This window comes from Cygnus olor, chromosome 1 (assembly GCF_009769625.2).
Source record: "Cygnus olor isolate bCygOlo1 chromosome 1, bCygOlo1.pri.v2, whole genome shotgun sequence".
NCBI classification, from domain to species: domain Eukaryota; kingdom Metazoa; phylum Chordata; class Aves; order Anseriformes; family Anatidae; genus Cygnus; species Cygnus olor.
The window spans coordinates 120,577,169-120,604,950 of record NC_049169.1 but is presented as its reverse complement, the minus strand read 5'-3'; the positions used below and the strand labels follow the sequence as shown (position 1 = coordinate 120,604,950).

At 37.5% G+C, this 27,782-nt stretch overlaps 1 protein-coding gene across 1 annotated transcript in view; it reads right to left on the bottom strand.

The window, feature by feature from the left end:
• Positions 1-17,047: 17,047 nt before the first annotated feature.
• TMEM47 (transmembrane protein 47) overlaps positions 17,048-27,782 on the bottom strand; it is a 58,079-nt gene continuing 47,344 nt past the window's right edge. The window contains exons 2-3 of the mRNA XM_040530916.1: positions 18,961-19,113; positions 17,048-17,250 (exon numbers count right to left, since the gene is read on the bottom strand). Of these exons, the coding sequence (XP_040386850.1) occupies positions 17,174-17,250; positions 18,961-19,113 (230 nt within the window). The 3' untranslated portion in view covers positions 17,048-17,173. The remainder of the gene's footprint in view (positions 17,251-18,960; positions 19,114-27,782) is intronic.

Below are 27,782 nucleotides of genomic sequence, written 5' to 3'. Positions count from 1 at the left end.
TTGGGAGGTCAATTCTCCAGCTTGCGAGTAACTCACACCTGGTGAATTAAAGTTGCAAGAAAGAAGAAGAGGGGAGTGAAGTGGGGCACTGTGTGCATTTCATGCTGGTGTTTTACAAGTGTGGAAGGTCATCTTAAACTTGATCTCTCTAGTGGTTGCCTATATCCCTTGTCAAAGACCTCTGCTCATTTGAGGGTGACATGGTCATGATCTCACTCCCCTGAAACTACTGCCCAAATGAAAGTAGCATTGCCTTCAAGGAAGGAGCATTCACTCTACCTCAGGTAGAGTCACCACATCTGCACAGGTGTCAAGGGTAAAATATGGAGTGAGAAATCTTTTGGGACAAAAGCTCCCCTTCCATTTATCAAGTCTGATAATGGATTTGTTTCAGCTTCCTTGCTGCAGCAGTCTGGGTGCCCTGAGTGCAATGATTTATTTATGGAGGCTGTAGCTTTGACTGACATAATCGGTATATGAGTCTTCTGGACACAGAGGCACACAGGATGTGCCTGAGCAAGGTGACCCAGAGGAGTCAGGTAGTGGATGGAGCGGCTTATGGTGGAGTGAATTGAAGGCCACCAGAATAGCTACTCTCCCTAGGTCTGTCCCCCATAAAGTGTGTGTTGGTTGATTGACAAACTTCATTTCATGTTCAGGTTGGTACCAACAAGGGTAGTGACTTGCCTTAAGGTCATATACAGTACCAATGCCAAAGGTTATTTTTAAAGATATTTAAATACAGGATATTTAATCACCAAGTGAAAGGTATTGGGATAAGGCACTTCTGAAGTTTAATGTGAACCTTTAGCTTTTTTTTTTCCTCTTTTTATCTTCAAAATTTCATCAAAATGATAAGTGTACTTAAACAGTGCTGGGAAATTGCCACAGAAAAGTGGTACATGTAGTATTACTGTTAAGGCAGATCTAAATGAAATACAATGTGATTTATTTAAAGGCAAAAAACTGTGGGATCCTTACCAGAGATGTGCTTTTTTATCCTTTGTGTCTACTCCTCCTTTTCAGTTCTAGTCACGTCATTGAGAAAAGGAATAAGAATAAAAGCCACTCTACTACTAAGACCTCAAAGAACTTCAACTCATGAGGTACAAAAATTTTATTCATTGGCATTGGCTCACTTTCTCATCTCCAGCTGACTGAGGCTTTGCACTCTGTGTGCATATATTTGTCCATCAGGCAACTTTCTGTAAACCAGCTTTTTCTCTCAGATTTTGAAGTGGTGAGAAGTGAGAGTCACCTATCATCCAGAATAATGCTTTAATCCTCTCCTAGTACTGCTAGCACCTCAGCCTGCTCTCGTGTTCAGAGAAGATTTGCTTGGTCATAGGCTTGTCATAGTGGTCCAAATTGTTCTTATAGTTCTCTCTCTTAAGGTAAACAACTCTTTTAGTGCCTGTACTGACATTGAATTTAGCTAAGAATGAAAGAGAAAACCTCATCCCACCCTCATACTCCCCCTCAACAGCATTCCTTGCTTCATTACCAGCCACTTTGCAAGGTTCCTTCAGGTAGCAGGAGCTCCCATCAGGGAGCCCAGACCTCACTGCCCAGTTCCACAGGCATAATTTTCCTGGCATTGCTTCTTCATAAATTCTCCAGCTAGGAATGCACTTACAGTGGGACAAGTAGAACATTGTGCAGAATTAAGCTACTTTTCTTTTTATGGTTAAATCTCTCTAACTGGAACGGTTTCTTAATCTTAGAGTGTGATTTATATGGTGGTGCAATTTTACTATTTTAGTTACAGATTAACTCAGGAAACCTATACACACACACACACACTTGTACATGATTATGTATATATATCAGATGATCATGTATATTAGCTGCAGTTTAACATTGGTACAAACTAAACCTATATAAATGTGGTTGAGTCACCATCCCTGGAGGTCTTTAAAAGACGTTTAGATGTTGAGCTTAGTGATATGGTTTAGTGAAGGACTTGTTAGTGTTAGGTCAGAGGTTGGACTAGGTGATCTTGGAGGTCTCTTCCAACCTAGACAATTCTGTGATTCTATGAAATCAGACATAAGCTACTGAAAAAGTTTCCAAATCAGTGTTTAGCTTTTTAAATAATTGCAAAAATAAGCCATTTAAACTGGTAGCATCCTAGATTATGGTAGTAGCCATCTTTTCTCTTGATTGAAAGTTATTGTCAATACATATTTCAAGCAACATTTCACAAAATACTGCAGATCCTGGAAGAAACTACAGAAAACCAGTCTTGATTCCCTTAAACAGCTCAAAAAAACAGATAGCAATTTTTATAATGTGCAATGATCACATTCATGATAAATTAGCTTCACTTTCCTTACAAAACAAAGGGAAAAACCTAATGTGCCATAAGGTTGGTTATGACCCTGCACATAGTCAAGCTTTCACACCAGTATTTTTTTCTAAAAGTAGCTTAAATGCATTGTCCCAGTCCTAGTGAGGATTATTTGTGTCACGAGCCTGGTACTACTAATAAAAAACTACAATAGCAACTGCATTTCTAGTTCTTTACAGGATCAGTTCTTGACTTTTTACTGAGCCATAACTCAACACTATGGCATACAGAGCTGGCTTCATATGGTACGACAGTCTGACACTATGACCAGGTAAAAGACGGTGTTCTGGATGCAGATGCATCATTCAGAAGATTAATTCATGGGATTGTTTACCATCACAGAAATAGGTACATGTGTCAGTGCTCTTACAATGAAAGCAACTTTCAGACTAAAATTGTTTACTTTCCAACCTCAAATAAAAAACTAAAATTTTGAGGAATGAATCTTATTTGCAGTAAAGCTACTTTTCATTGCAGTGACAGTTCAAAAGCTTTCAAGTGAGTATAAATTACACTTCCTGCACTTTAAAAGCTCTTTATCTTGTCAAAACGGTATCAAGAAACTTCTTTGTAAACATGTCTCCAATGAGGTAACCAAGCACCCTTTTCCTTTTTCCTAACTGGGTCAAATGATTTTTTTCCTAATCAGGTGATAAATAAATTACAAAGTCCTAATGGCCCCTATTTTCCCTCTAAAATTCACGTTGTAAAATATTTTCTAAAGTGTACATGTGGAGTGCGTCCAGTTAGTGTGTCAAGGCTTACAAAATTATATTTTGAAGAGAAATTGTACCAAGTATTTAATTGGTGTCAAAGTCATATTCTTCCAACATCTCGTATAAAAATAATTAAAAAAAAGATTATTAAGTAATGTTGTAGATAGACTGATAGACAAATAATAGATAAACTGAGACTGAGTAGTGTTAAAAAAAGATGGATAAAGACCAACTATATATACATATATATATATATATTGGCCACCCCTCAATCTCCTGTGAGATAGAGGAGAAGGCCATGTTCTAGCATGTTAAATAGAGTAATAACACTCTCCATACAAGGCTTGCTGCTGGAGCCAGAGCAGCTCATCCTCTTTTCCCTCTTGTTAAGAGGGAGCTATAATTTTTGTTCCTCTATAATCAACCAAATGAAACTGCTTCTATAAACATTTAAGAGGAAAATGGTTGCAATGAAATCCTACAGTTGTGGAGATTGTCTCACCTAGGAATGTCTGGCACAATAAGACAAATAAGGAAGAGCTCCTTCAAAGATCACTTCTGTGGGTTTTCTCATGCAGCAAGCATGAGTGGCCATGAGGAAAGACCTGATTTCTAAGAACTGCCTAAGTGAAACTCTCAAGCTGAGTCTCCAGCTTGGCACTGCCATTTATTATTATTATTATTATTATTATTATTATTATTATTAATTATATTATATATTATAATAATACAATTATATACATATAATAACATGTATAATAATAATAATAATAATAATAATAATTTTTTTATGACAAGAGAACTAAGAAAACTGCAATACCCGTTGTGCTGGCTGAACTTTCTAAAATGATTATTTACCTTAAAAACAGCTAGAGCTTACCTCTACAAAGATCCAGCCTCTACAAATACTTACATGCATATTTAAAATTATGTTCCGAAGTCAAGTGGGCTGCTTGTATGTCTACTGCTGAGTGTTTATCTAAGCATTTCCAGTATACAAGCATTCATCAATAGAGAATGACTTCTCATGAATCTCCTTACATTATTATTCGGGACAGGCATTATGTTGCTCATTTCATAGAATCATAGAATAGCTTGGGTTTGAAGGGACCTTGAAGACCATCTAACTCCAATCCTCCTGCCATAGGCAGAGAAGCCACCTCACAACCCTTACAGTGAAGAACGTCTAGTCTCCTAATGTCTAGTCTAACTCTATCCTCTTTTAGTTTAAGACCATTCCCCTTTGTCCTATCATTATCTACCTGAGTAAAGAGTCCTACTCCATCCTTTCTACGAGACCTCTTAAGTATTGAAAGGCCACAATTATGTCTCCCTGGAGCCTTCTCTTCTCTGGGCTGAACGTGCCCAGCTCTCTCAACCTTTTTTCATAGGAGAGGTATGAAGATATTTCAAGATACTCTTTCTTCTAATTATGATTCCAGGCATACTGTCCTTACTAGAATAACAGCAGGTAGAAGCACTAGCAAGATGTGAACTTTGGAAGGTCATTTAACTACCAAGAAGGCCAAACAATCCTGTACAGTTTCATAGAATGTTAGAGTCATAGAATGATTTGGGTTTGAAGGGACCTTAAAGACCATCTGCTTCCAACCCGCCTGCCATGGGTAGGAACACCTCCCACTAGACCAGGTTGCTCAAAGCCCCATCCAACCTGGCCTTGAACACTTCCAGGGATGGGGCATCCACAGCTTCTCTGGGCAACCTCTTCCAGTGCCTCACCAACCTCACAGTAAAGAATTTCTTCCTTATATCTAATTGAAACCTACCCTCTTTGAGTTTAAAGCCATTACCCCTTGTCCTATTGCTACTCTTCCTGACAGAGTCCCTCCCCAACTTTCCTGTAGGCCCCCTTTAGGTACTGGAAGGCTGCTATAAGGTATCCTGGAGCCTTCTCTTCTCCAGGCTGAACAACTCTTAACTCTCTCAGCTTGTCTTCGTAGGAGAGATGCTCCTGCCCCTTGATCACCTTTGTGGCCCTCCTCTGGACTTGTTCTAATACTTCCATATCCTTCTTGTGCTGGGGGCCACAGAGCTGAATGCAGTACTCCAGGTGGGGTCTCATGAGAGCAGGGGAGAGGGGCAGAATCACCTCCCTTGACCTGCTGGCTATGCTTCTTTTGATGCAACCCAGGATACGGTTGGCTTTCTGGGCTGCAAGCCCACATTGCCAGCTCGTGTTGAGCTTCTCATCAACCAACACCCCCACACCCTTCTCCTCAGGAATGCTTTCAATCCATTCTTCTCCCAGCCTGTATTTGTGTTTGGGATTGCCCCAGCCCAGAAGCAGGACTTTGCACTTGGCCTTGTTGAACCGCATGAGGTCACATGTCAAGTCACTCAAGGTCTGCTCAAGGTAGAAAAAAAATCACAGCTTATCCTTTCACATCCCAGTATATGCGTCTTCATAATTCTCATAAGGTTTGAAGACTTACTTCCAGTTCCCTGAAGTTTAATGGTACCAGCTGAGATAGTCATTGCCTCCAATATGGGGATGATGAGACAGCAAATGGGAGAGGAGTGGTTTTGTTCAGTTTGATCATGTGAGAGACATGAGGCAGACTGTGAAGATTACTTCAGGCCTGTTGCTCCATTATGCCTGAATCCCAGCTCATGGGACAGGTATCCCAGGAGAGGAAGAGAAAGCGAGACACCTGAGACACTTTGTCACCAGACTGACAGTCAGTCCCAAGAGCCCTGCAGAGTGGTGTGTCTCTTTTGCCAGACTGACTGGCACTAAAGCTCTACCCCAGTACAAGAGTATTAGACTGTGTGAGTTTACAAGTGCAAAAAGCAAAGAGGGGAAAAGTATCATCAGAAGTACTTTAACAAAGAAGTATGTGATGTAGCTGTGGCCCTCCTGCACCAACATGCACCCTTCGTACTTTTCCAGGCTGAGGTCAGCATCTGCAGATGTAGAGGAAGAAAGGAAAAGTTGTGTGTTAATTTTACATATCCTTCTTCTACAAGAGTGGAAGCTGTTCCTTTTTTTTTTTTTTTTTCTCCTTTCTCTATTCCTCTCGGAGGTTTAGCCAGCTGTCTGAGCTGGCCATAGGCAAAACAAAATCTCATAAAATGGCCTAATATCCATACTTCTTCTGCTAAAAAGACCAGGGTGTGTTAAATTCACGATGACTGGAGAATGCAAACAACTTAAGAAATTGCAGCTCAATCTGACTTTTAGAATATTTGAGCAATTTGAGGTTTAGATTTCCACAAACTTGCAGGAACTAAATAAATACATACCCTTTGTGGTTGTGAATTTTATTCTGTTCCTTAAGAAAACTTACATTTTGACTGAATGACTAATAGCTACGCAAATGAAGAAGAATTTGGCCCTAAAATACTTGCAATTTTTGCAAGATGTTTTTATAAATTTTCAAGTCTAACTTTAAATTTATCACTACCTAAAGTTTAGCAATTTTGCCTTGTTTTTGCCTGCAGTTGCAATTGTCTTAGACTCTCATCACCATTTCGGTTTAAATTAAAATGTTGACTGCAGAACAGCATTTGTTCTTTTCTAGTAGAAAATGAAAGTGTTGGCAATATTCTGAGATGTTCTTCACTGTTTTTGAAAACACTACATGAGCTTACATAAAACAAGAGCGGGACTGGAGTTAATGAAGCGCCTTCTAAACACAGATCATTAGCTAGCCATTGTGGTTGTCTGAGAGCAGTGCATTGCTTCACTAGGAAACAAATAGAAGTTAACTGGATCAATTGTACAGTATGCATCTTTTGAAACAGCATAACTTGAGTGTCTGAAGTAAAATATTCCATATAATATAATGCACATCCTGCATTATTGTATCACATGGCTACTCTTGAAATGTTAGTTTCTATTTAATCACTTGTTTTCACCTCATACTAAAATGTAGCAGGCAAATTTTTAGCATGCTGAATAAAAAGGGTAGTTTAGCTATACTTACAAGTGCTTTTGCAGGAATCCAGGTGCTGAAACTGCAGGATGGAAAATGGCTTCATTAACTTACATTATTAGGAAATGTTCTGATAGAACACAGAAAATTACAAAAAAAAAAAAAAGTGTTAATAAATATTAAGAAATGTTAAGAAATAGCAAAATAACAGTGGATGTATCATACTTTAAGGATTAAGTTGCAGAAGTATTTTTTTTATTTTAATTTTCAAGAAACTCTTTTAGTTATGAAATTACTTGGTAATTTAAAAACTACTTCTTTGAATTGGTCAAATGAATCATGCTGAAGTTTTTGATGCACCAAGAAGAAAAGGAGGCTCTAGGAAGACTGAAAAACTTTTTGATACATCCAAGAAGGAAAGAAGATAAGTTACAGGACAGAAATTCTCTTTTAAACAATGAAAAAGACAGTTTAGTGTTCCTTAAAAAGAGTCAGCTTTCACTCATAGTTTTTAGAAGAAACGTTTGAATTGTTCTTTTTGGAATCCTAATATGCTACATTGTTCCAAGGGGAAAAAAAAAAAAAAAAAAAAAAAGAGCTATCTTTAAGACCCAGTAATATCTAGAAGATATGTAAATAAATGAATGGAGGCAGAAGTGTTCCCACAGTTTGGCTACTCACATTTTCCAGAATTTTATTATCCCAAAATAATTTAAGAAAAAATTGCCAAGTGAACTCAGTACAATAATCCAAAATTTTGTATTCCTTAATTTTCAAAGCTTGAACAAACTTTGTGATGAAGACTTTTTTTTCTTTTTTCGCTAGCTTTACTATTCCAAGCCAAGAATTTCAGAAACTTTTCAGATGCTACTAAAGCTATGTTTTTATTTTTTTTTTTAACTAATGTCTACTATTTCATTGCTGACCCTGCAGCTAGACAAAATAAATAGCTCTCCAACTGGAATTCATGTTGAATTCCTCTTTCTCAAGTTCCTATGAAAAATTATTATAGTCACTCTAATGGTAATTTGCTTATCTTCTCTCTAACATTTAAAACAAAATATGAAATTTTGGCTCAAATGAAGTCTGTGGAAAAGTCCTATTGATTTTAAATCAGAGCAAAATTTTTCTTACAAATAAGGAAATACAATTTTTCCTTGTTGTTAATCTAATCTTCCGTCATCTTAATCCTTAAAATCTTCAGTGATTTGATCTTGTACACAATATTTCAGAAGTAGTTAATCTACTACTATTGTTGTCGCTGTTTTTGTTGTCTCATGAGTTTTGTTCCTTCCATTTACTTTTGAACCAGTGAGCATAAAGTAATATCTTTCGTCCCAGAGAAAGTGTAATAAGTGAATGATTAAAGCTATTTTTGTAAAGCCTAGCTTCCTTTCTAAGAACGCAGTACATCATTTAGAAAATCTTGCATGAACACTGTATTCTCAACTTATGCAAAACAGTTTGTTTTTCTTATTGCTTTTCGTGGTGTTAGGTTATTATCCTTGTTATTTATATTATTTTAATGCATGGTGTGAAAATGTCCCAAAACTCATAATTTACCGTAGAGTTATTTACCCTTAAATCATGCTGAGAAACAGTGTGAAGAGGTGTAAAACTATGACACTGTTTTCCACAGGAACAGTATTTTCCTGGAGTCACTGTCCTCTTGTGGTCTGCCTCAGCTGAAAATAAATCTTGTTCCTGTTCTGCCAGTTTTATATGAAAAACCCTTTCTGTAAAATTTGTGCAATTCTCCTGATTAACTGTTTGAGTTTAGCCTTTTATTTTTTTTTTCCCTTAGAAAATGTCAGGAGCTTCTCTTGAGCTTTCTTAAGATTTTTCAAGGGAATGCTCTCTGTCCGCATGACTTGAAATGTAATACTGTATTTCTATGCATCCAGCCTTGACAGAGCTATTACAAAAATTCTTTATCATTCTTAAGTCCACATATTAAACCATAAATGTGAATATGACTGAGAAGTGAAGTTACTGGGAAACCTATGCATGTAAATAGTTATATGTATTCATTTACTTCTAACTACAAAAGTGGAAGACGACTTATAAAGTGTGTGCTACATGAAAGCTGGTAGATATTTTCCAATCATTGCTGAGTATCTGCCAGAAGACATAAAAAGAAGAGAGAGGAAAGTGCTAGTGGAAAGGAGAATGAGGAATTATAACAAGAATCTTTTTTTTTCTTTTTTTTTTTCTTTTTTTTTTTTTAAATCCATATGATGTTCAGCAGAACTGAATGCATTTTTTTTTTTTCCTGGGAAGTAATGGGTATTACTAACAGCGATAGAGCAGTAAGAAAAAGCACGTCACATAATTTCAATTTCAATGCATCAGCTTCTGCTGTGAAAGCATTTGATGTTGCTTTATCAACGTATTTAAATTTGAAGACTGCTCAGCTGTCTTATATCTTTTTTGTTGTCAAGGTTAGAACTGGTTGGTTTTCTTTTATCACTCTAGTTTTTTCAACCTTAATATAATATAAAAAGAAGCATAAGCCCATGACCAATTTTTTTTTTTTTCTATGCAAAACAGTACCTTGAGTATTGTGAAGGACCCAGTTCTGTTGAAGAGGAAATGATGCCATGGGAGGAAAAGCAAGACATTTTAATTCTGCGTGAGTGCATGAGTGGAAATTCCTTGTACTTCCTAGTGTTCCTAATAGAAAAAAAAAAAAAAAAGGAATATCAAAGCAAGATTATTTGTATAATATATAATGACTGACCTAAATAATGACAATTCTGTACATATGCTACCAATATTGTCTTATTTTTGTAAGTGTTCAAAGCTATGAGTAAATCTTTGAGTGCTCAGAAATATGGATGACGTTGAAGACTGAAGAACCTTTACACACCTCTCACCTCAGCTTTGTCCTTGGATATACTTTGAACAAGGTTTAGTAAGAACTTCAGAACTGGGTTCCTGTGATTTATTTGTTTTTGCCAGGAAACAAGTGATGGCCTTTTCACAGTGAAGCCGAGGCAAATAACAAATGCTTCTCTTACATTTGTAAACACATTTGAAATTCATTAATTTTCTGAACAGAGAAAGAAGCAAAGAAAAAAAAATAAACTGGCCAATGACTCCTGCAGAGTAAGTATAAAATAAGTAAAGCTTTCCAGAAACTCTTTACATTGAGACAATACATGCATATGTTTTTAAGTATACCATTATAAAACTGTATATGCTGTTGTATATTGCAATCATACATATATTGTAATATTCTTGACTATCAGAATCATCATACATTGATTCTGCAGCTTCTCTTAATTAGGGAACTATATAAGCAAGTAGACTCCAGTTGGGTAGGATGTCTCCTGTATCAGCAGCAAAACTGATATGCAGACAAGAAGTGGAGTTTCCCTCACCTCTCAGTCCAGACTACAAAGAGAAGTCTGCTTATCTCTTGATGCTCCCAGATGTCCCAACAGAAAAAGGAATAAAACTGTTGATAAGGATAAAGAATAAGAATAAGAAGGATTAGAATAAAACTGTTTGAAATCCAATTGCTCAAATAATGTGTTAATATAGAGTATATGTTAATGACACTAGAAATAGCAGGATGTTTCACTTTAAGCATGTGGTAACATTTTACATATTACACAACTATGTAATTAAGTGTGTATACGCCATGCTGTATACTGCAGGTGGGTATTTTTATTAAGACCTACCTACAAGATATTGCATCAGTTAAAATGAACAAAGGTATTGTAAATGACAATTGGAAAGTCTTTTCATGAAAGATGGAGTACTTGGGTTTGGAAAATTTCACTACAAATTGTTCTCTACAGAGTTTGTTAATTGGCCCTTTTTAGGCCAAATGAACAAGGTAACATACTCTTCTTAGTCAAACCATTTTAAAGCTATTGCAAAATGCAGACAAGTTTTTCCATAATCCAAGGGTAAGCAAGTTTCCACATGATCAGTCAGAGAGACATGCTAATATTGCTAAGATTTGGAAGGAGGTATATAAGCAACAAGAAAGCGTAGCTATACGCAGATCAGAGAGACATCTGCAAAAGTCCTGAGGGAACCTGAGAGCCTGAAACTGCAGAAGTCGCTTCAGCAGTTTGTGAAGTGCCTATTGATGATGGAGCTGGCACAGGTTCCTGCAATGGTTCAAAAAAAGATGGGATGAATGTGCAAGAGAAGAGACTGACAGGAGGAATCACCACTACGAGGTTGAGCCTGAAATTAGACTGGGTTAGCACAAAATGAAACTGCAGTGCTGTATGACAGTCATTACAGCAATATCTCAAACCTTCAAATACTTGAAACATTAATTTTCGCAGAGCTCCCATGAGGTGGGGAGGGTTTATTTCTGTTTCATCAGAGAACTATGACACAGAGCTTTACGTTTTCCTAACAGTTAGCAAAGATCATAAGGGTCCCAATAAAACACACTGCAGCCAAGACAAGGTTGCTAGTAAAGCAGTATTTGCAAGCATTTCTATTGTAAATGCTCCTTTACTGATGTATGTCATAACTGCTCCCCAAACAAAATAATACCTAGCAGCTGAATTTACTATTTTTGGTATTACTGTGCTTAGATTAGTTTTTCTGCTGATATTAAACAAAAAAAATAAAAAAAAATAAAAAATTGAAGAAATATTCAAATCCTAACCAATGTGAACATGTGGTTTCACAGTCACCTGGTGCTGATTTAGACTCTGCCTGCCCCATAAATCACACTCCTGCCTTTTCCCAAATGCTCTGTGTACATATTCCCATCAACTCCTTTGTGTTGCACCAAGTAATCCCAGACATTAAGTGGACCAGTTCGTTTCATAGGTCTGGCTTAGAATTAGTCGTTTTGCTCCTCATCAGGGTTAGCTTCCACCTGGCAGGAGGAAGGCAGCAATGGGGGTGAGTAGCCAGGGATATCAAGAGGGTTGACCACCTTTTTCAGAAGCAGTACAATCTTAGGTAATCTTAAAACCATCATATAACAGCACTATTACTTTACCAGCACAAAACGTTTGGATTAGGCAACCTTCATCCTTCTGAATATAGCAACTGACAAGTCTAATCAATACACTTTGACTGCTCCTCTGGAGAAATAAAGCACCTTGTGCAAGGTCCCACAGGATGCCTTTGGAAGCAGAACAAAAATCTTCTGAGCTTTAATGGTTGAGATATACCCTGCAGAAGGCTTAACTTCTTCTGCCATATGTAGAACATTTATCACCCTCTATTTCAGTATCTGAGGACTTTTTCTCATTTTTTTTAGAATGTTCATCTATGAACAAAGATATTTGTAATAAATATTACAGCTGGGGGAACTCCAATGATGCATCAGACAAGCTGCTTACTGAAAGTGCTCTCGTGATAATTTGGGGATCTTTTGGTACTATCTCCTAATTTTGATACAGAACAATTTTTTATTTTTTATTATCATTATTGTTAGAAAGTTGAATGGCAAACAGGAAGCTCATTCAGTGACTGTGCAATGTAGGATGCATTCCTTACATGTGATAATGAATCACTTGGGGAAAGAACAGCTGCATATGACTCCTCTAGCATAATAAACCAAGGGATCATCAGTTCCAGGTGCAACAATTTACAGTCTTAATATGCAATAGAACAGAGAGTTGATTTTGATTATAAAGGATTCTTTGAATAGCCCAGAAAAAGATTAAGTGGCAACAGAATTTAAAATTTATTTTTGAAACCAGCTGACCAAGGAAGTCCAGATTGCTGTGTAAATTACATAACTTCCCAGACAGAAAAGGAATGCTATGTGTGTAATCACCTACTTTACTAAAAATGCACCACGGCCTTTTTTTTAATCTTGTGTTCAGTGAGTATGGAGCTAAAATATTTTCCATCTGCTCCTATTTTCCTTGGATAACATCACTGAAGTTTCACAGATGGAGGTGCAGACGTCAGGCAAAAGTTACTTGAGCAAAATGATAAAACCAAGTATTTACAAACAAGCTGGAGGAGAAAACAGTGGTAGAACAACCATGAATATTATTTTATAGCCTCTTTGTTCATGTGTTAGCAGTCACTGTAAGATATTTTTATATTTGTTTTCCATCAATACATTCTATAGCATTCTTTTTTCTTCCCTGGATTTTGGATTCCTTTGACAGTAATTTCTAGTACTTAATATAGTAAACACATTACATTGGGATAGAAGGCAGTTGATTGTCTGTGAGAAGGCATACAGTTATACCTATGCTTACAAGAAAAACTTATATCCTCAGAATAATAGCCTCAGAAACAGCTCCTGCTATTCCTAGTGCATATACCAGCACTAGGGTTTGGGACAAGGAGAAGACATCAGCAATACTTAATTTTCTGACGTGTGCTGTAAAAGGAGAAACATTTTAAAAACTCCAAAAGTTCATCAGAACAGGAAGTTTTTCTTCTTGTTGCTACTGCTATTCTTGGCTCCTATGAATGCAGAGAAGAGATATCTTTCAGATTAAGACTAACGACTTCAGTTTGGGGAACAAAATTAGATAAGGTATTTTAATACTCCACAGTGTAATTCCATGTCACAAATGCTCCTGCTGGAAGCTTAGGGCACTGGAAAAAGTGAGAAGCAATCTACTCCATATGAGGTGGCCACAACTTTATGACTTCCAAATGAAAACACCGCCTTCTAATTTGAATAGATGGCTGTGAATGTGATGGATCATATGCAGTACCAGATGGTGCTTCGTGCTAGACGGCACCTAGATAACACAGAAGGTAGGGGGAACAGCTTGATACGCTGGCAGCTGTGGAGGAGAGGGAGCAGTGTTGGTCGTGAAGCTGCAGGTTGCTGTCCTTGCTGGGGCATCCTGAGAAACCAGAAGAGGTGGACTAGCCAGCATCATTTGCCTGTGAGCAGCTTCTCTCTCCCAAAGCCTTTTTTTTTCCTTCCTTGTCAGGCAGTATGAAGTCACCAACTGGTCCTGCTTCTGAACTCTACACTGAATGCTGGAAAACATCCCAGGTGCACAAACTTCCAGCCTCATCAGCAGTGGACCCCACTCAGCTGTGTTTGTGGTGCCTGTGTGGGACTATCCCATCCTGGCTCCCTTCCCAAGCAGTGTCCCAGCTCCCAGGGCTCTTGAGAAGGGAGCTAGGCTGGAGTGAGTAGCCAGGTCTGCACTGAGAAGTGGCCTGAGGAACAACTGCAGACCACCCCAGGGAGGACTTGTGCTTTCAGAGGGTACCTTTTCAAAATTAAAACCAAAAACAAACCAAACACTTCTGTAGTGATATTTTTCAGGCCTGACTATCATCACTTTTTCCCACTTCCATTAGTAAAGTTTCCCCCCAAGGTACCGTACAGCAAATGCAAACGAGCACGGTGCAGCTGTGCTCTTCTGTCCCTCCATGCTTCTTATGCTTGCTCTGGTGTGACTGATTAGCAAAGAAGGTGGGTAAACAAGATACTTGCCAGCTGAAATTTCCCTTTCATCAAGGATATTCCCAGTTGGACAAATGCTGCCATAGGCTGACTATTTTATGCTGCCTAAGCAAAGTAATGGAACTGATTCAGTAAAAGGGATATTGCCCTACATATTTGCTATTTAAATAGCTTTCAAATTTAAAGGCAGTCTCCTGATTATTTTTAAAGTGCTCAATGAATAAAAAGTAAGTAATGTAAAAATAATTTCATGTTATTAGGGGACTTCAGTGTGCACCAGAAATAGTGAGGATATAGTAAATTCAATTGACAAAAAATACTCAAAGCTACACAAATAATAAAGTATGGTGCTCGCAATTCCCAGACTTCACTCTAAGATACTGTTTTGATTAACTATAATACTACTTAGATAAAATATTGCCTATTTTAAGTTCAGTATATAGTCACAACAGAAGTTCTTACTGGTAGAGTCTTAATTTCGTAGTTATTTTTGATTAAAAAAGAAGACAGGTCAAGACTGGATATAAAGCCATACCATTATGGGAACATCTGAAGTTCAGACTGTTAGGAGTGAAGGTATATTTATGGTTATATTTTTACATGTATTTCATGTCCCATGTTTATATTAATTTAAAAAATGTCATTGGATCAGCTAGACTGTCTATAACAACAAATTCCATAGCTGTCTCTTTTCTTTTATTATTTTATTACATATTCATAGAACTAATTTTTCAGCAAGTTTGCGATAACTGAGACATACCTGAAAGACAACCTTCCAAAGCACATAATATCAAAATTCTTACTACCTGCTGAGCGACTTTTATTACTGCTTCTTCTGTCAAGGTGAGGGTAATTTAGAACCACCCTTCAGAACTTCTTTGCAGCACATCAATGCAAAAACTTGAATTTATCTAACATGTCCTAAAATTAGCAAATGTCTGTTGTGAAGCAACCTAAGCAATGCTGTCACTTCCAGGGTATAGAATAATTCAACCCAAAAGGGACTATAAGAGATTTTACTAGATAAATGAAAGAAAGTCACGAATCAGTTCATTTCATGAGCACAAATGTTCAAATGTTCAAGAGGATTTAGAAAAGAGTTGAAAAAGAAAAGATGGAACTATAATCTAAATATTTGGGTTAAAGTCAAAATATTGATTCTATGTTCTGACCTAAAACATTTTCCTAAGAAAAGGTATCTGCAAAGGAAGGGGTACTGAAAGGAAGAGAGATGTAGAAATACCAAGAGAGAGTCACATGTGTTAAAACTGAGAAAAGGGTTGGTACTGGGATATTAAAAGTTGTGTAATTAAAAGGAAAACTCCATTACATTTAATTTAGGCAGGGATCACATCTTCATTTGCTACTAGAATAACTGAGAGACTCAATTTTTGGCAGTTCTCTGCAATAATGAATGTTGACTGGTAAAAGAAAGGTTAGAGAAGACATTAATATGATGTCAACATTATCAGAGAGGGCTCGTATGCACAGCCATCAGCACAATTTTTGAGACATGTCCTAGGTCAACCCTGCCACTTTTCACCTGAGGAGACCTGCCAAACAGAGAACCCTGAGGCTGCTATGCCTGGATGCTAGCACATTGGACACGTACTACTCTTCCTCAGAGCCTCCCCAGGAGGAATTTCATCCATGCTTTTCCCTGCAGAGGTCCAGTCCTCAGGAGGCCCTCTGGCCAGCACACACTACTCTCCAGTGAGGAGGAGGACAGGAGCACAAGGCAGATCAGCTGAAATTAACCTCAGCACAGCAAGGCAACAGGGCAGTCAGGCACAGAGGCGATGTGCCACCACACCTCACATCCCCAGTCTGCTCCCAGCCAAGTCAGCCCAGTTTGAGCCACAAGCAACAGCATGCACACTCTGATTTCACAGGTAATTTCATTCACAAGAATAACGAGTTCTATTCCACCAAAGAAAAACAAGAAGGAAAAAGGAACCATGTCTGTCATGGTCCACATTACTTAGTCATTAACTCAGTGCCTGGCTCAGTTTTGGACCCTTCCCTTAGTTCTCTCGTATCTCAAGTTCAGTTTACTCATTGTCTTTTAACTCATTACCTCTTTAGTTAACATAATATCTCTTTACAGTTATTTCCCTGCACACTGAGTCATAAGAAGTGGTTCGTAGAATCATAGAATTATATAATCATAGAGTCATAGAATATTCTGAATTGGAAGGGACCCACAAGGATCATCGGGATCCAACTCCTGACTCCCTGCAGGACCACCCAAAAATCTGACCCTATGTCTGAAAGCATTGTCCAAACGCTTCTTGAACTCCAGCAGGCTCAGTGCTATGAAAACTTTCCTGGGGAGCCTGTTCCAGTGCCTGACCACCCTCTCAGTGAACAACTTTTTCCTGAGTTCACTGTCATCAAGAATGATTACAGGCAGCCATCAGGGCGGTAGGTCCTGAAAATGTGTGCTTGTTTTTTAAGGATTGAATTAAAATAGGAGAAAAATGAAAGAAAAGAGAGGCTGCTCCAGGTGCCAGTACTAGAAGCAGGGAGTTGAGGTGGGATCCAACCATCAGGGCAGGGTTTTGGGATAGCTCTTGTCATATGTTGTCATTAAGTAGCAAGATGAACTGGTTGTGCCTTTCCTCAGTGAACCCTGCTGGCATACGGCACGTTTACAGACTTAGCCCGCACAGTGGAAGAGAGATGAATTCATCAACCAAACAGCCACAGTGTAAATCATTGTCTTTATTATTTCAATCCCTTCCACAGCATGGGGTCTGCAAAGTAAAGGTCTTCAGCTATGACTGTGCTTCATTGATCTCTCCCTTGCAGCAGATGCTTTGCAGGAAAGTTAAGGGTTAATCCATCTTGTCTGTGCATTATCTGAAGCATGAAGAGTACAATCTAAAAGAACGGAGGTATGACATACTGCAAATAAAGTAATTCAGTCACAGCATTGCCCACCTTAAAACTTCTCTGCTCCTTCCAAATCATAGCAGGAATCAAAAAGAAAAAAGTTTCAGACTCTGAAATGACATTCATGGTCTGCTTAATGACATATAAAACTTATCAGATTTATGCTTTAAATCAGAGTCTAGAAAGAATAACGAACCTACAGTGAGACACACTGTACTCAAAAACAGTACGATTCTTACTTGTCCTAAAAATTGGCCAGGTGTCATCTCATTTTTCCATTCTGGTAGAAGCAGACAGGATTAAAATGAGCAGAAAAACAATCTCAAGTAAAACAGATATGACTCAGGGCTCAAAGCAGAGACAGATCAGCTATCTTGTGACACCATGCTGGAAAGGCTGGTAAATAGAGGCATGTTAAACTACAGTCTAGCGCATGAACCTTGGGTTTACAGAAACTGACAGTCTTCAGAAATATCTGCCTCAGCCCAGTATCTTCTTCAGAATATCATTTATGCTGTGCTTATCTTTGTTAGGCTTATGAAACCCAATAAATATCTTCAAAGAAAAAGTATATGGCATCAAAGTAATAAATAAACTTCATCACCAGTTTATGTACATATATACTTTTCATCCCAACTGGGAGGGTTGAATTCTTCTCAGTCAGCCACGTGGCTTGCCAGCACTGGCATCCTGCTTACAGTTGAAGTCAGTTCAGGTTCAATGCTGAATTTTAGGATTAAACATGTCTATTACACAGGTTGCTGTGGCAACAGCTATGCTTTAAAACTGAAAAGCTGGTTTCATTATAGCCTTCTCTTTCATTTTCTGACTGTATCCAGTAACCATTTCATCAGGTCAAATGTTTGGAATATGCCCAGAAGATGATTTAATTTCAGTAATTCACGTAGCGTCTATCCCAGGGTCCCTGAGTTCTGAGTTTTGGTTTGAATACAATGCAATAGAGCCCTGGCCTGTGCATGCCAACCTCATTTGTGTTATATATTTTGATACAACATATTTTGCAGAATCAATAATTTTAAGCTTAGCTTGTTATATAGATCTCAGTTCAAACAGAAAGCCAAGTATGAAAATGAAACAAACACAAACAGGTCTGAATCCTTTTTTGTTCTGACTGGAGTGTCCTGGCCAGTTCAAAGGCCTCTGAGAAAAACAGGTAGGTCACTACTGCTCACATTTCAGGCTTTGATGTTTACCTCTGTGTCACATTTCACTGCTTTTGTTGCTTGAAAACCTCTTTGTGTTATTGGCACTCATACCATCAATGATTCTCTCTTCCCTCCCATGCCAATGAAACACAAACAAGTTTTCAGCTGCTGTTTCAACAAGTTTGTCTAGGGTGGCTAAGTGGGAAATGAAACATTCAGCAGAGTGTAGTAGCATTTAAAACTTGCAAAACCATGATGATGTAAACTACAGGAACTCTCCCAGACCTTCCCAATCAAGGCCAGCACAGGCAGACCCTGACACACCGTGAGGACTTGGTTATAAGCAGTCTTGCATATATTTAGCCTCTTCCATTCTTTCCCCTTCCCTCCCTATTCCACGGAAACTCACCAAGTGCTGCAGCTAGCTGGCTGCTGGGAAAGGGTGGCTAGTGCAGAAAGGAGGCCTCAGTCATCGTGGCCAGCTCTGCCACAGGCTGCTGCAGCTACCAGCAGCACTCACAGGGCTGACAAGCTGATGTAAAGGTCTGTCACCTACCTAATGGCAGCAAGACACTGCCACCAGCCTCCCAGGAGTCAAGACAGCTCCAGATGTAATCTCCTGAGATGCCTGTGTCGGTGTGCCTGCTGCTAACGCTTGTGTTGTTACCACCTGGAAAGAAGGAAGGGCAGCAGCTTTCCTTACTGCATCCTGCAGAGCAACATCAACAACATTAATTATTTTTCAGTGAGAGGAACATTAAGAGGAATAATCCCACCCAGCCTAATTAATTTACCAATCTTTGTACTGAATTGGTAATCATTTTCATCCCAAGTGCCTTTTATTGCAGATTGACTGTTATTTTTAAAATACTCACGTTCTGCTGATAAGATCTTACATTGTGTTTCTCCAAGATGACTGGTTACAGCAAATCTATTAATAACTCCTTAATGAAGTGAGAATTTTCTTTAATATGTCTTAATCTAAGCTATGCTAACATTTCAGTGTGAGAGGAATTAATTTAGAAACTTCAGATATGGTTTTCGTTTAAATAAGATTAAATGAGTGTTCCAAGATTCGTGCATCAGCATGGTTTTCTACCTAAAAAGGAATTTTACAATATTAGATATCACAATAGTAGGTTTCTGTTTATTGTTTATTTACCTCGAAGAAACAGCTGTCCATTAAAAGGATATATTCTTATTTTCTTTTTGTCAGGAGCATGTTCACAATGTTCTCATTCTTCCATTTTCTTCCTGTGAACAATGCCCTAGACATTGCTGATACGCAGCTATGGCATTCACAGGCATATTAAAGTTATTTACAAAATTGTTGGAAGCAGAGGCAGTCTGGAGTACACATCCCAGAATATATTGCCTTTAGAAACTCTAGTTATAAAGTCATTTCCTCTAGTTTAATCAGAGCCCTGAAATGTTTCAAATGGCGTTGTATAAACAAAGCAAAATATTAAACAATATCCTCCCTATTTCTCTCAGTGAATGAACAACTCTGTATTTCCCTAGGGAGAGAAACTCTATAAGACCTGAAAGAAAATGAAGTTAAAGGATTACAGTATGACCTTGAGAGAAAAGCTGCAATCAGGGTATTGCCACATTTCATTTCAGCTTCAATTAAAAACACCTTGAAAACAGAAAAAAAAAAAAAAAAAAAAAAAAAAAAAAAAAAGCTTTGTGGCTCACAGACGAGTACTTGAAACTTAAAAATATAGCTACATCCCATTTTGACCTGTTCAATGGAAATATTATCACCACAGTCTATTAATTCAGATATCTGATCTGTATTGTGAGAGAAAAACCAGTTTCCTTCTTCCTTGTAAGATGGTTTTATCAGATGATAGAAGAAATGTCAAGGGAGAAAAAGAAAACTCTACAGATAAATAGAAAGAACCTCCCAAGAAAGCTCATGTGTAAAAATAGTTTTTGGAAAAAGCAAACCAACAGGTCTCAGCTCTGTTCACTAGATGCAGCCAGACACACACTTACACATCAAAGCAAACCAAACAAAAAGAAAAAAAGAAAAGGAAAATAAATTAAAAAAAAAAAAAAAAGAAACAGAAGTCTTTAGCTCAGGTGTGATATATCAGTTCAATCTTTATGCAACCAGTATGGCTCCAAAGCCATTTTTCTCATTAAGGAAATCCTCAGTGGGTTGCTTTCGTATTCTTTAGCTTATTCTTCACGTGTCAGTAATGGAAAGGAAATGCCCACATGGGGCAGCATAACTGTTATTAATGCAGACTTAATGTTTATTTATTTATTTTATTTTTGAGTAAGGGAAAATCTGCCAGAACATTACAGGAAATGTTGTATAGGAAAGTTTTCCTTTGCCAAAATTTATCACTTCTTGTAGTGGCTGTGAATGAACTTACAATGATAAAGTGGGGGAAACAAACAAACTAACAAACAAACAAACAAAACCCACCATATAATTCCTACAATTACTTGCTACTATTAGGATTCCTTGCATTTCTTGTCCAGGGCAGAAATAACCTTATTTTTTCGTGTATTAAAAGAAGATAAAGCATAGTGGTAGAGAAAAATAAACAAGTCAGTGTTAATAATTAAAGCCCCAGCTTCAAGATCACTGATCAGTCAGTTTCTGTTCTCATCAAAAGTCACAGAGGAACTTGCAGTACACACAAAAGATAAACAAGCCAACATGCAAGACCAGAGCTTTCTGACTACACACAATTTTCACCCACAACTGATATTGCAATTAATGTCAATTATTATTATTTATGTCTAAATGCAATACAAGTATACATAGATTACCTTATTAAAAGGTATTTTCTGTTTGGGGGAATAGTAGACAATCAACTTTAAGGGTTCTCTTTACAAATAATGAATTAAGATAGGACCAGTATACTTTTTGCTCTAGGAAAAACTGCCAAGTCCGCAGTCCAAGATGATCTGCCTATGAAGAATTATAATAATTTGCACCATGTCATATACACAGCTCAGTAGTATGAAACTACTTACCATCTTCCCTACAGCCAGCTAAAAGACCATGGTAGAGATGTTCTCTAATGTTTCTTGTGTGGTTTTATGACTGTCTTAAAGAGAAAGAGCAAGCATGTGAACTAATTATACTGTCACTTTTTCAGAGAACAACCCCAAATAGTTTCTTCCATACATGAGTAGGTACTCAAGAAACAAAAAGAGTAATCTGTATTGCACACTCATGTCTTGAGACCTCAAACAACCCTGAAAAGTTGAGTAAACGTGCACTCACCCATAAAATAAAAATAAATAAAAAAATATTTGGTATTCTGCAGAGAAAAACTCACCTCCCCCACTTCATATATTTATTCACTTCTGTGAAGGCACCAATGAGTCACATAGCAATTCTCTAAATTATACGGAGTACCTCACAAAATTTTTTAACCCAATTACAGGCAAATTCCTTACTGCCCCAGAGAGTGGATAAAGAGATTCAATACATTTGCACACATACAAGGCCTTTTCTGTGCCTCTTATGTACATCTTTCCAAAGGCTTCTGCCCAGTGACAGTTACCTGCTAATGTTATAGAATGACTGCCTGTGCATTCACAAACCGATAATAAAGAGCACCACTAAGTAGTATTTAGAAAGATAAACCTTTGTTTCCAGGTTTCAAGGAACAAGAAGAACAAACTTATTGCGTGCATGTGAAAGTCTTCTGCCTTCTTACAGCTGTTTGCTGGGCATGGTGCAGCAATATGTTGGACAGGTGTGAGCAGGGCTACCCCTCTTCTTTATTAAAGAAGTAAAAAGTATATTAAGAAAAATAAAGTATTAAAGAGCTTCCATAGAAGCTATGCAGTGATGGGTGACTCACAGCACTTAGATGTCACAGGCAAGTTGCATCAGATTAAATGTAGAGCTCTACAGCTGACCTTTTAAGATACAAAATAAATGCCTAAAAGAGAGCAATTGTCCCCAAAGTGCCTTTTCTTTCCTTTGACTAGAAAGAGAACTTACTTTGTAAACATCTAAAATAAACAGGATTTTTGCTGACTGATTGCAGTAAAGACATATATTTTTATTTTTTTGAACTTCCTTTCATACCTTTTTATCATATCATGCTTGTCTTCACACTTGGTGCTGACTTGAGTGTGCTGCTTAGCTGCCTCTCGATACGTTTGAGTACTGGAGACAGAGTATCTTCACTAGCCTCTACCTATACCAGTGGTAATAATCCCACCTGATTCAGAAAAACAAACAAACAAAAAAACAAAACACCACCAACAAAATAAACCTACAAATGTAGCCTCTAGTGTAGCAGATAACAGATTTAGTGGCTATTTCAGAAACTCTCAGGCAACCAAGAGTTTCATAAAGGTAGTCCTGAAGCCATTTTAAATCCTTCCAGTTACTGTTGGAGTAAAATATTAAATTTTAATATAGTTACCTGAAAGGGGTGCAGGGAAGAAATAGCTGCTTTTAGTACAACAGAGAACTATGAACCAATTTTTATTAATATTTTCTGTGTGAAAATTATGATAGTGGTGAGAGACTCTTCTATCTGCCTTTGAGGATAATAAGCACTGCAGTAATTGCAGAGCACTTGAGGTATTCTCTCAGTGCTCTGTGATTTTTCATTTCATAGACATTTACAAATTACCAGTTATTTCACAGCCTCAGGACCTGTCTTCAACAAAATTATGGAAGAAATATAATTTCTAACCCCCCCTGGTGTCATGGTGGCTTAGCACTTGGAGGGATGGGGAGTGGATTCTAGGTGGTCCTTAAGATAGTGATATAAGGGTTAACTCAAAGCATGAAACAGTTTGAGAAACTATTGATATACAATAATGCAGCACATAAGCAGAGGTTGTCTTTCTCATCAGAAATAGGCAAGTGTCAGACTAATTCAAAAATGGCACAATAAAAAGATTTTTTCTTAAATTAATCCAGTAGTGAAAAGGTCACTACAACAGTCTTTAGATGAAACTATCAGATAGAATAAATGGGTAAGATCCACTACTTTTCCCTCCTCATGGACCTGGCCCTCAGCATTTCTGGAATAACATTATACTGTGTAATCAGATCTGTTGCATGAAGTAATCCTTTACCCAAAATAAATGTATAAACCTCACAAGCTGTGTTTTCACAGTATAGCACTGCCACAAGAAGGAAAAAAGTTTTCCCGTAACATCTCAAGCAGAACACCAGCATACCTGCACTAAGAACCAGAGGGAGTTCATAGCAGGATAAGATATGTTAAAAGCAAGATTACTGCTAGGATTAGATTTCTGTCCAGGATCCACTTCTCCTAAGAGAATGTACTAAAGTAAAATAGAAAGACAAGCTCACTCTTGTGTTAGCAGTATTATTATTATTATTTTTTAATTATGGGTCAGGAATCAACGCTCAAGTATCTTTACACTAATCTTTCTAAGGGTTTTGGTAGCTCTGAAATCAGAGACTGTCTGAGGTAAAGAGCGGTTCACCAGTGCTGTTTAAATGAAGACCAAAGAACATGCTGTAGCTCATGTGATGGAGTTTGTGGAGATATTCTTTTATTAGTTTGCACATCAATAAAAAAAAAAAAAAAAAAGCACACTGACTCAGGCCTCCTAATGCTTGCAAGCTGGTTCCTCAAATTAATCAAATATTCAAGAGAACATAACCAACACCATGGCATATGAAATTTGTCTTTTTAAAACACATAAATGGCTTTTCTTTCTTCCAGTGGACCAGATTTACATACTTTTTACGTTGGCTTCACTCTGTTGTTCCTGTTATCACTAATAGAACTAATCTTTGGTTAAATCTTTTGACAAAGTCATTTCTTAATCAATCTTCTGTTAAATTTAGCATAGATGCTTTAAGGTAACCATTTTGTTTGAAGGTAAGCCATAAATATTCCTAAATTTTTATTCTCTACAGAAGTCACGGTAATTATACTGAAGTTCTTCTTGGGTAAAAAATAATTGTTCAAATTTGATAGCCTAGGGCATACGCTCAATCAGGTGAATACACCTCCTGCTCCACTTCAGACAACCTCTGATTTCAGAGCTACAAAACACTTTATGTAGGTTGGTAAAAATATACATGATTATTGATTCACTGGCCACTAAGATTAAAATGAAATTCCTTTAGAACCTATTAGTATTGTTATGATACTTTTGTAAGAGACACAAGAAGCTGTAGAAAAAAAACCTGAAGATATCTATAGAAAACAAGAAAACTTTCAACAACGTACAGATGAGCTAAATGAGTCTAGCTGCATAGACAAAATAATTATTATTACAAAAATAATTTTCTCAGGTGCATTGTTTTGAAGCAAGTTTTACTTAAAAGCAATCTGGATAGAGATTCCTAAATCATTTCAAGAATGAGAAGTTTAAAAATTACAAAACCTAAGAGAAAGGTAAGAAACACCTAATGTCAGCCTAAAGCAAACAATACAATTGATGGAGCAATTAAAGCTTTCCACCTATGCCAAATTATAGAGCAAGCTGAGAGAAAAAGATCTTGTTTATATTATGAGAAAATGAGCATCCTAGAGCAAAGGCAATAGATTTAAGTCAGTTAATTGGAGCAAATAGTCCCATATAGCATTTTTTTGTTTCCTGAGATATCATTATGAAAAGATTCTGGAGCTAGAAATCTTCTTACAGCATATCAAATTCAACTTCGGTACGTATTGGCTGAGAATGGACCACCTGAGAAACATTTACCCCACATTGGCATGAAGTCTGGGAGAACTTCTCTTTATTAAAAGCTGAATTAATTTAGTAAAATATGACTTCTGCTCAGCTACTTGCACTGTAATGAACAAGTTGGTAATTAATTACTTACACCTTTATCAGTACAATGTTGGAGTCTGTTTTATTTTTCAGACAAAGGGGTATTTTCAGTAAATGTGGAAAAATAATAGTAAGTACTATGAAAAGAACATATTTCTGGAGAAAATTAGTTATGTGTAATTATCAAAGCTAGTTTTCTTTCTTCAACGTGAACTCCACATATACTCCTAGTGACAGAAAACTGATTTCTACCAGAGCCTTAAGACTTCAAAAGCAACTGTCTTTTGATGATACAAGTGACTTCTATATCTAAGATCTGATGATTTCATACTGGAAAAGACTAGAACCTGCTGATTCCCAAAAAAACTTTGCTAGCATCAGGGCTATAACACACGTGAAACAGTTTTCATATAAAAGCAACAACCATAGAAAGGGTCCCTCTTTTCTCCACACCAATCTCACTTTTTGAGCTTCTCAAAGAAAGATCAAAATATTTTTTGCCATCAGAGAAGCCACTGTGAACAGCTATCAAACAAATGGTAAACTGTCACATAAATTATGGAGTCTAGCTAATTCTCTATCACCTACCAATAGCAGCCATAGAACCAACTGAGTAACAGATATAGAGAGGGAAAAACAAATAAGTGCAGTGTTTTGTTTTGTTTTGTTTTTTCCTACTTATGTGCATACTGGAACCAACTTTTTTATAGTTTCCTGAAAGAAAACACCAAACTGTGAGATCTAATGCCGTATTTAGTGTATTTAAATTACAGAAGCAAAGATGCCTAGGTTGTCAGTCACTGATATTTTGTTTAACAGAAAGCTGAACAGAAGAGCATCTGCTGTCTAAGAACTGGCATCAGTCAGTGAGCCTTGCAGACTTGCAGGGACATGCAAATGACAGATAAGGCAAAGGGGGAAAGATTATAGTGAGAGCTCCAAAAGCCTTTTGTTTTACAGGATGATAAGTAAGGAACTTGCCTAGACTCGCACCAGTTTGCACTATGGTAGTCTTGTCCCATGGATCTGGTAGTCAAGCAACAATTAGCTGTGGCTAAGTACATAAGCCCGTTTCTGCTATCTTATATCAGAAGGTGTTCATTTATGATGAATTTACATCCTGATTAAAAAAATCTAATAATAATAATAATAATAATAATAAATAATAATAATAATAGAACTGGACAATATTTAGGAATGTTTGCTTAAGGAATTCCAGAGTGTTTTGGAACACCACAAATAAGCAAATAAGCTATCCTGCACTTAGAGAGTGAAGGATCATCTTCAATCCTGTCAGTCAGACAGTGGATATAGCTGTGAATGCAATTGCAGCCTTGACTCTAGCTAGCTAAGGCTACTGCTGGTCTCCCATTAGGACCAGTAATGTGGAATACAGCACGAGCTGCTAAATCTGACTGCAAAAAATTGTTAAGTCAGGTATTAATAAACCTCATGTTGTCAGAGCTAGAACTATTACTGTGTCCAACCAATTAATTTAAACTTACCTTTGGCATATCAACTGTTGTGATTGTAGTGTACACATGACTTTGTTTTATCGCCATGTTCAACAATCCATGATCAGAAATTATGCAGTCAGGAGCAAGAAACTTCCATCAGTGATTCTCCCAAGGCACCGTGATCCCAAACTGACCATTTGACCAGGACAGGCAGATGGAAAGTTCACCCAGAAGAGCCAGATGACAATTGATGCTCTGAGCAATACTTGATATTTCCACCCAGCCTCTCACACAAGCTGCAGACGTGCAAAACAAGCTCCTATTCACAAGGAAGAAAATGACAGAGAAAAATGTAGCACAGGAATGTGCCTACATCCTCTGTCACTATTTGAGAAGAGCATTTCCTTGTGATATGTTATGCAAACATGTAGGAAAACAACACATCTTTTTCCTGAAGAGCTTATCACCTAGAAAGCCATAACAGACAAAGACAGGGAGAATGAAAAGATGCAGAGAGACGTGAGGTGATTTATGCAAGGAATTAGTAACAATGTTGTTCCCACTATATTTTAAGCTTGCTGTTTTTGTTTTAGACCTGAGACTTGTATGCCCATAACTTCAAATAAGGTCAGGCAGGGATCAAAAACTTTTTTGGCTTACAGTCTAACACGATGTCCACAACTTCCCACATGAATCAAGTGCCTGGTAAGACTCTGGACAGACACTACTGGGAGGTGGATTTATGTTGGGATTTGGACCTTTATTTTGAAAGAAAATTAACCTTTCAAGAGACTCTGGGTGTAGCAGAAAGGGTTATTTACAAGTGTTAGTATCAGAAACGCAGTGAATTATACACCTAAAACTACCCAAAGTAGCTGGAGTACACCAAGGACATAACAGAAAGGAAAGCTAAGTGCTTGTATGATAAACAAACACATTAGTAGCACACACTGAAACATGCCAGTGATTACCTCTGTTTACAGTCTGAGTTTTCTCTCACTGCTATAGGGTATGGCAGTCTTACACCTACTGCAGCAGTAGAGATTGTGTAGTCACACTTTAAACTAGACGATTTGGGCACTTGTTGGCATTGTAACCACAGCGGTACAGATATCAGCATGAACTAATCTCCTTAGCATTTACCCAGCTCCTCAGGTGGGCTTTACAG